The sequence below is a fragment of the Mustela putorius genome, unplaced genomic scaffold, assembly GCF_011764305.1.
Source record: "Mustela putorius furo isolate JIRA1106 unplaced genomic scaffold, ASM1176430v1.1 tig00000196_pilon_pilon_pilon, whole genome shotgun sequence".
Taxonomy (NCBI): domain Eukaryota; kingdom Metazoa; phylum Chordata; class Mammalia; order Carnivora; family Mustelidae; genus Mustela; species Mustela putorius.
In genome coordinates, this window is record NW_025421310.1 from 11,601,207 (window position 1) to 11,610,744 (window position 9,538).

Genomic DNA, 9,538 nt, shown 5'->3' on the forward strand with positions numbered 1-9,538 from the left:
GACTCTTGGGTCCTAGGGGATGAAGGCGCTGAGAATCCAGACTCCTGGGTCTGAGGGAGGGGCTAGGGCCTGCTTTCTGGTTTTTTGGGTGGATTGGACCTGGAGGCCCCTGAAAGGCCAGTGTCTGGGGCCCTGTCCAGGATTTTTAAAGCTCACAGACCAGCCTCCCGAATCCTTGACAAAGGCAGAGGCTGGGAGGCTGAGCTGCCGCCCTTGCAGAGGCACAGATCGCCCGGAGGAGCAGGCGCCAGATTTGGGAGTTTCAGATCCCATCGACCCCACAAATTCCTACCAAGCAGCCTTGGGGGTGCCTTTAGCGCCGATTCTGCAAGCTGGGAGATGAGGGATAGGGGGCGCCGGAGACCCGGAACTCCGCCCTCGGGGGCGGAGCCTCCCGCCCGACTCCTCCCCCTCCCGCCCTCCTCCCTCTTCCCAGCTCCGGCTCCGCCACCAGCTCCGGCCTCGGCTCCCCCTCCCAGAGCCCCCTCCCCGGAGCGGAGCCCACCCGAGGGCCCCTCTCCCGCCCCCCCAAGCCCAGCCACCCAGTCAGAACATCAGCCCCGGGGGTCAGACCCCCTCCAGCCTGCCTCCCACCAGCCCAGCCCTGCCAGACCCCCCCAAAGCATGAATCTCTTCCGATTCCTGGGAGACCTCTCCCACCTCTTAGCCATCATCTTGCTACTGCTCAAAATCTGGAAGTCCCGCTCCTGTGCCGGTGAGATGCCCACCGGGGCGGGAGAAGGGGGGAGAGTGCGGGGGACATCCCAGGACTCGGGGAAGGGTTTGGAGGCACTAAGGGGACGGGTCTCCCCACCCATTCCCCCCACCCACTGCTTGCTGGGTATCCCCCTTCCAGGTCCGGGGTCACTGGAGGGTCAGTTCCCTTCCCCAGAATAGGGGTGCATACACTTGGGTGGGGGTGGCTCCGGGCACCCAATTCAGGTCCCGCGGGCCCTTCTCTGTTGGCCCCAGGATTTCGGGGCTGGGAACCGGAGCCGTGGCGGGCAGGGAGGTGGCTGGGAGTTGGTGACGTGGACCGTGGCGGCCAGGAAGGGAGCGGGAGAGCGGCGACCGGTTCCAGGGGGCTGAGGTCAAATGGGGTCCTTCCGAGGCCCCACCTTGTGTCCGGACTGTGGGAGGACCCCGAGGGGGCCGGGAGTGGCGGTGAGGCCTAGCCTGGGACAGAGCCTCGGGCTGGAGTAGCTTCAGGGCCGGGCTGCCCCCTGGCTGTGGGCCGTGGGAAAGGGCCCTGCTCCGGCGGGGAGGGCGGGGAGGCCTCCAGGGACAGCTGCACTCTGGAGCCGACTCTGGGATGGTCCCAGGCGCTGGGCCTCGCTGTGCAGCCCACGCCCAGCCTACCCGCCCCCCACTCTCTCACAGGGATTTCAGGGAAGAGCCAGGTCCTGTTTGCTGTGGTGTTCACTGCCCGATACCTGGACCTCTTCACCAACTACATCTCACTATACAACACGTGCATGAAGGTAAAGGCTCTGCCCTTCCTGTGGGCCTCCCCTGCTGAGGGGGGAGCCAAGCAAGGGTCCTAGGGAGGAGGGAGTATGGATCCCAGACGTCTACGTCCAAGGGGGGAAGGGGCTGAGGTTCCAAAGTCCTGGGTCTGAGGGAGAAGGGGGCTGGAGGTGAGGACTACTGAGTCTGAGGGAGGAGGGGCTGGGGGGGTGAGGACTCCTGGGTCTGAGGGAGGAGGGGGCCCGGAGTTCCAGACTCCTAGGTTCAAATTGCTTGGAGCCTCAGGCCCTGTGCTTTGTGCTGAAGCTCGCTTCTGGTCATCCCCCTTGGCAGGTGGTCTACATTGCCTGTTCCTTCACCACAGTCTGGATGATTTACAGCAAGTTCAAAGCCACTTATGATGGGAATCACGACACATTCCGGGTGGAGTTCCTTGTTGTTCCCACGGCCATCCTGGCGTTCCTGGTCAACCATGACTTCACCCCTCTAGAGGTAGGCTACCTGGCAGGGGCCCTGTAGTGGCTGGTGTCAGAACGGCTGTTGACAGTGGACCTTCTCGAAGGCTTCCTTGTGCAGGGTTTTCTCAGACTTCCTTATTTATTTTATTTTTTAAAAGATTTTATTTACTTATTTGAATGAGGGAGAGGGAGCACAAGCAGGGGGAGGGTCAGAGGGAGAAGCAGGCTCCCTACTGAGCAGAGAGCCTGATGCGGGACTCCATCCCAGGACCCTGGGATCATGACCTGAGTCAAAGGCGGACGCTTAACTGACCAAACCCCCCAGGTGCCCCCAGACTTCCTTATTTTAGGACATGCAAGTTTAGCACACAGGTTCGGGAGTCCGATGGTATTAATGCAGTAACAGCAGCGCTCACGGCGTTCTAGTGCTGCTCTAAGCATTTCTTTGTACAGCAGCCCCATTTTACAGAGGAGGCAACTGAGGCTTAGGGAGTGTAAATGACATGTCCAAGATTATTGGCTTAGTGAATAGCTCCAGAATTGGGAATGGGGTTTCTGGAGCCACGCTACTTGGATTTGAATCCCACATCTGCAACTTTCTATCACTGTGACCTTGGGCATGTGACTTGACTCCTCCATGTCTTGGTTTCCCTATCTGTAAAGTCCCGATTGGGTCATTGTGAGGATTTACTGATCATGTAGCATGGTCCTGTGGTTAAACACCTAGACTGTGGAAGCAGAGAGCAGGGGTGGGTCAAAGCCAGCTTCTGCTACTCAGCAGCTGCAGGACTGTGGGACTTTGGGCAAGTCTGTCATTTTGCTGGGCCTCAGTCTCCTTGTCTGTAAAATGGGGATAATCAATTCCTATTTCATAGGGTTTTTTTGTTTTTGTTTTTAAGATTTTATTTATTTACTTGACAGAGAGAGAGCACAAGCAGGGGGAGAGGCAGGTAGAGGGAGAGGGAGAAGCAGGCTCCCTGTGGAGCAAGGAGCCCAGTGCAGGATTCGATCCTATGACACTGAGATCATGACCTGAGCTGAAGGCAGATGCTTAACTGACTGAGCCACTCAGGTGTCCATTCCTATGGTTCTAATGAGAGGTTTATATTGGTAAAGCACAGTGTCTGGTCCTGAGTTGTAAATACTGTGTCAATGTTAATTTAATGACTGAAGTTTAATACCCTGTTGATACTTCTCCTAAAAGGCACGGTTTTCATCCCATAGCATTTGGTTTGCACCTGTACAAATTCCTGGGAACAATTTTGAGAGGGCCTGTGCTAAGTCTGTGAACTCACACTTCTTGAGGCCCAGTGGGAATCAGAAAATAGAGCAGCCCTCCTTCCCCTAGACCCTTTCTGGCCTTGCAGGAAGCTGGCCTTGGGTGGCCAGATGTGCTGATGTTTTCCACATAGATCTCAATTAGGGAGTTTTCCTAAAAGATTGAGCTTTACAAATTTGCCCACATATTCTAATTATATTTCTTTTTTTATTTTTAAGGATTTTTTTTTGTGTTTTTTTTTTTTAATAATCTCTACATCCAACATGAGGCTCGATCTCATGACCCTGAGATCAAGAGTACTGTGCTCTTCAGACTGAGCCAGCCAGGCACACCTCAACATTTTTTTTTTAAGATTTTATTTATTTTTTTGTCACAGAGAGATATCACAAGTAGGCAGAGAGGCAGGCAGAGAGAGAGGGGGAAGCAGGCTCCCTGCTGAGCAGGGAGCCTGATGTGGGGCTCAATCCCAGGACCCTGAGATTATGACCCAAGACGAAGGCAGAGGCTTAACCCACTGAGCCACCCAGGCGCCCCAAAATATATTTTCAAAAGCACCGTGAAGGCCAGACAAATTTGACCAAGGGAAGCATTGGCTCACAGGTCCCAGGAATGTCAGAAGGAGGCTGTACCGTGCTGTGGCGGGAACCCTGGGCTTGGCTGTAAGCCCTGGTCTTTGCAAGCATACCATCCTCACCACTTTTCTGGACCACTTACCCATTCTGCAGATGAGGAAATAGAGGCTGGGGGAAAGAACTGGGGCTTACTCTAGATGAAGGTGGCCAGGCTAGAACTCAGGACACTTGACTCCAGCTTTTGCAATTCCCTCACTCAGAGCGGGGAGGTCACTCGTGCAAAGTATTGGCACCCATGGTGTGTCCTGCTCTGCACTGGCTGTTCTAGATACCTCATCCTCTGATCCCTTGGCCATCCAGGACGCAGACATCCTCATCCCCATTTCTTAGAGCACTAAGGAGAGGCTTAGAGGGGAGAGCTCACAGGATTTGAACCCTGGTCCACCACCCATGCTGTTACCTGGTGCATGCTAAAAAAAAAAAAAAAAAAGATTTTTAAATTATGGAAGAAAATTATTCTTTAAGAATTGAGACATCACAGGGCATCTGGGTGGCTTAAGCATCTGCTTTCGACTCAGGTTATCATCCCAGGGTCCTGGGATTGAGGCCCATGTCAGGTCTGCTTCTCCCTCTCCCACTCCCCCTACTTGCGTTCCCTCTCTCACTGTCCCTCTCTCTGTCAAATAAGTAAATAAAATCTTAGGGAAAAAATAAAAAGAATTCAGACATCAGGAATAGAGAAATTAACATGATGAAAATATGATCTTCCCTCTCCTCTTCTGTCATAATTCTCTTCCCTAAGATTGATCCCAGGGGTAACAGTTGGGCGTGCATCAATTTAATGGGTACATTTTTTTGAGATCCTTGATATGCTTGACTTGCTGAGAGCGGTGCTGGAGGATTCTGAGTGATCACGGGAGCAAGCGCTGGAGTGCCTGGGCAGGAATCTGTTTCTATCCCTATTGTAGCTGTGCGACCTTGGGCCTCAGTCTTCTTTGTGTAATGGGAATAACAATAGGATTCAGCTCCTGGGAGTAAGACATAAGGTGGTAGAGCAGCACCTTGGGTATGGTAAATGGTGGGTGAGCATGAGATGTTCCCCCCTTTTCTCCCATAGACCAAAATAACAGGGGAAGAGCATCACCCGCCACCTGGCCTTGTGCTCTGAGGGGAAATTTCGGTGGGTGTCCGACCAAAAGTCACCCAGGTGGGACTTTCAGGTGGCTGAGGACTGAGAAGGAGCTGACAGATGTCTGTAGTCTCCCTTCCCGCTCCTACGATCCCTGTCCTGCTCACAAGTGATGATTGTCACTGTTTTCTAAATGGTGGCCGGTGACAGACAGGCACACGGGTTGCTGGCTCCCGTTCACTCACACATTCATTCAGGCATCAAATAGGTGCCTGGCTCTGTGGCCATGGGGTGAACAAGATGTGGGATCTGGGCCTCGTGGAGCTCGCTCTTGTTCTGGTGAGAGCTAAGAAGGAGGACAGAAGGGGGGTGATGTGACAGTCCTAGGGATAGGAGGAGGAGCACTGCCTCCACACCCTCACTTCTCATCCCAGCTGTGTTGCTTCCTAGCCACGTGCTCCTGGGCTGATCTCTGGGCCTCAGTTTCTTCATCCATAGAATGGGGATGCCAGTGATGGGATCTCCCTGCTGGGGTGGTGGTGAGGATTAAATTGTGGGGGAACAGATGACACGGGCAGAGTGGTGTCTGGCACACGGCACACGGTGAAGGGAGGTCTCTCAGAAGCGATAGATCAGTGAGGCAATAAGGAGGGTGGAAGAAGCCAAATACGACAGTCTGTGGAAGAGCTGAGGGAACAGCAAGTTCAAAGGCCCTGGGGCAAGAAGGAGTGTGGCGTGTTGGAGGACCAGCTGGAAGGCTGCCTCTTGGAGAGCAAGGGAGGGAGTAAGGCTGGAATGGGCCTTAAAGGCCACTGTTAGGAATTTGGAATTTATTCTGGTTGTGATAAGCAGCAGTGACTGGACTTTAAGTCAGGGAGTGAGAGAACCTGATTTATCTCTCTAAAGATTTTGCATTGAATGTCATCCCAGCAAGGGTGGGAAAATTAGCCCCATTTTAGAAATAAGGAAACGGAGGCTCAGAGAATCTGGGTCTCTTGTCCAAGGTCTCATAAAAGGGAAATCTCAGAGCCAAGATTCCAACCCAGGGTGCCTGGGTGGCTCAGTGGGTTAAGCTTCTGCCTTCAGCTCATGTCATGATCTCAGGGTCCTGGGACCGAGCCCCGCGTCCGGTTTTTGCTCAGCGGAGAGCCTGCTTCCCCATCTCTCTCTGCCTGCTTCTCTGCATACTTGTGATTTCTCTCTCTGTGTGTCTAAATAAATAAGATCTTAAAAAAAAAAGAGAGAGAGAGAGTCCAGCCCAGTCTGCCTCTCAGAGGGGCACGACTGCAAAGTACTCAGGAGCACTGCCTCCACACCCTCACTTCTCATCACAGCTGTGTTGCTTCCTAGCCTCGTGCTCCTGGGCTGATCTCTGGGCCTCAGTTTCTTCATCCATAGAATGGGGATGCCAGTGACGGGATCTCCCTGCTGGGGTGGTGGAGAGGATTAAATAGTGGGGGAACAGATGACACGGGCAGAGTGGTGTCTGGCACACGGCGAGTGCCGGGTCAGCACTGCTGTCCCTGTTCTTTCTCCACCGTCCCTGCGCCGGTGACTGCGAGGCCGTCCACCGCAAGCTCCCCCACCCTGTCCCCCACTGCCTCACCCCGCTGTCCATCCCTGCTTCTTGGGCTCCGCACAGATCCTCTGGACCTTCTCCATCTACCTGGAGTCGGTAGCCATCCTGCCCCAGCTGTTCATGGTGAGCAAGACGGGGGAGGCCGAGACCATCACCAGCCACTACTTGTTCGCGCTGGGCGTCTACCGCACGCTCTATCTCTTCAACTGGATCTGGCGTTACCACTTCGAGGGCTTCTTCGACCTCATCGCCATTGTGGCGGGCCTAGTCCAGACTGTCCTCTACTGCGATTTCTTCTACCTCTACATCACCAAAGGTAGACTGCGTGGAGGGCCAGCCGCAAGGCATCCTGTCCCATCCCCAGCTCCCATCCCCAGCTCCCGCCCTGCGTGGGGCCCAGGCTCTGTCTCCCTAGCCCTGCAGCCTTCCTCTCCTGGCTTCTGGGGCCCCCGGCTCACTGCCTTCCTAGGAGTTTGGACCTCCAGCTCCCGCCTACCAAAGCACCAAAGCATCATACTTCTAGTTCTCCTAGCCCCTGTGTCCCTGGGGAAGGAACAGCAAGGCATCCGGGGCCCGGGGTCCTGCTGTCTACTGCAGACTAGCGGCCTCCCGTGACCCCACAGTGAGTGGGCGTCCCTCTCCCCAGCCCCTGGGCCTTTGGAGGATGAGGAGATAGGACAAAAAGAGGGCAGGAGAGGCCTCTGACGTTTCTGCACTCAGAATCCATCCTAGGCCTTCCTCTCGGCCTCAGGTTCCAGATCCCATGAGAAAAAAATCAGAATTCTATCTCCCCAACCCCAGCCGCGCTCAGAGAAGGGAGAGCCTCCTCTCTGCTGCTTGGTCTCTGTCCTCACCCTCCGGGACTCAGGCCCACCACGGTTCATACACTCATTCCTTCAGCCATCCAGCAAACGTACTGAGCACTTTGCTGTGTCCCCGGCCAGGGCTAGGCTCTGGGTGAGCAGTGGAAGGGAGAAAGGCTGCCCTCCCCTCCCCTGTGTTCTAGGCGGGGCTGGGGGAGATGGTGTAGGACCAAGGAGAGAGAGCTGGTTACAGACAGCAAGAGAGAAGGAAACCAGGGATGGGTCGGGGAACAACCAGGGGGTGGGGCGAGGGGAGCGGTCTGAGGGGGGGACGATGGAAGCAGGGAACTGAGACACGAAGAGCCGGTCAGTATGAAGGAGAGAGGGGACAGTAAGGGCAGAGCGTGGAGACAGCCTGCGGGCCCTCTGGATTAAGGCTAGGCGGGTGGGGGGGTGAGTGATGGCACCTGGCCAGCCCTCCTGGGCCTTGGACCCTGTCCTTTGGAGACCCCTAGGTGCCTCTTGCCTGCACTGCTCAGCCCAGCCCTGGGCAGTTAAGGCCTGTCCTCCCCAGCTCATGATGCGGGGTCCCACGGCTGACCCTCCAGCCCATGTTGGAGGCTGTCCCCTCCACAGGGTCTCTTGCTAATACCTGCCCCCTCTGTCTCCTTGCAGTCCTGAAGGGGAAGAAGCTGAGTTTGCCGGCGTAGCCCTGGGCCCGGCCATCCCTCTCCTCGGCGGCCCCGCGAGAGGCAGAGGAAGGCAGCGAAAGACAAAGAGCCTTCCCGTCCAGGGGTGACTTTTTAAAGAACCAACCTCTCCGCACTCCCCAGTCCCCCTCCTGCCAGGTTTCAGGGGGGCGGTGGAGGACCCAAGTCTTGGGGAGCTCAGGACCTGGGGTGTTTGTAGTTTTTTGCCTTTTAGAGAAGAAGAAAAAGAAAATCTTTCCACTATTTAGTTTTTGATTCTGATGACTCCCTTCTCTTCTACTCTCTGGTCCCCCATTTTTATAAACTGTTTCTGAGTGTCCTGTGGGGCGGGGCGGGGTCGGAGATCTTTTCCCTCCCGCAAGCCCCTCGGCTTCCTTCCAGATCCTACCCCCAGCCCGCCAGTTGCCAAACACTAACCTTGCACATACCCACCTGTCTGACCTCCCACCATGGCCAATTATACAGACTCCCCGCCAACCCCCCCAAAAGTTCAGGACTGGGGAGAGGGAGGAGGGGAGGAACAGTCTCCCTGATTTTTCAAGATAATTTTTTTCCAGAGTTTGGATTTTTTGGTCTTGCCCTCATTTTTTGACAATTTGGGGGAGGTGGGGGTGCGGGGCCGGACATGGCAAAGGGGGTTGGCCTGAGGGTCACTGTGGCTCATCAGCCACATTTTTGTACAGAATTGATGGTTGATTCTTTGTTCTCTTGAAATAAACCGAGGAAAATGATGCCTCTTTCGCTACTCCTTGCCCTCTCTCTGGTGTTTTTGGGGTCCCTCCCGTTCCTCCGCCCCCGTCTGCTTCTCCTTCATCCCGTCAACAGCCTGCAGGTGACCGAAGCCTAGGGAGGAGGCAGGTGAGAAGCTGGGCTCCCCAAGACTCTGAGCTGCACCCTCACTCCTCATGGCTGTGATGGGGAAGAGGTTTCGGGGGGCAGGGGAAGGAAAATCTTGAAGATTCTCTTTATCCTGGCATAGAGCTTCCCTGGCAGTTCTCCCAAATCCCAGGACTGCCGAGAGCCTTCCAAAACACGTGATTTAGAGGTCACCAGCGGGCAGCCCCTGTCCTACCCTCATCTGCCATTTTGTTGAGCCACTCTGTTTTCTTTGAATGAATGAATGAATGAATGAATGAATGGAATCTGTTGCCAGCCTTTAGAAATCAGATTTTCACATTGAAACCTGGATTGCTGGCTTCTCTTGGAAAAGACTCCATCACTCTGACAAGGCCGAGTCCTCACTTCCGGGCGGCAGCAGATGGCTGGAGCCGAACTGATAAGACGAGAGCCTTCCATCTCAAACTCCGGGACTTGGCTAAGGGGTTGCTCCCATTTATTTATTATCCGGCCGACACTGGTGTTTTTTGTTTTTGTGTGGTGGACTTAGAAGAAAAGCCAAATATTTTGGCTCCCTCCAGATTGGCTTCACATCTGGCCTCTTACTTCCTTCACTTGTGTTACCTGCCTGGACCTTGTCAAGCTCTTGGAGTTTTGTCCCCTGGTTCGGGCAGACACCCTAGATGTCTGCTGAGACCTTCCCG

At 54.9% G+C, this 9,538-nt stretch overlaps 1 protein-coding gene across 1 annotated transcript; it reads left to right on the forward strand.

Annotated features, from left to right (window-relative positions):
* The first annotated feature begins 460 nt into the window (after positions 1 to 460).
* Positions 461 to 8,742, forward strand: KDELR1 (KDEL endoplasmic reticulum protein retention receptor 1). Its single transcript, XM_004767436.3, has 5 exons — positions 461 to 715; positions 1,381 to 1,481; positions 1,801 to 1,959; positions 6,548 to 6,800; positions 7,963 to 8,742. Exons 1-5 carry the CDS (start codon positions 625 to 627, stop codon positions 7,995 to 7,997), a joined length of 639 nt encoding a protein of 212 aa, XP_004767493.1. The 5' UTR covers positions 461 to 624; the 3' UTR covers positions 7,998 to 8,742.
* The last annotated feature ends 796 nt before the right edge of the window (positions 8,743 to 9,538 follow it).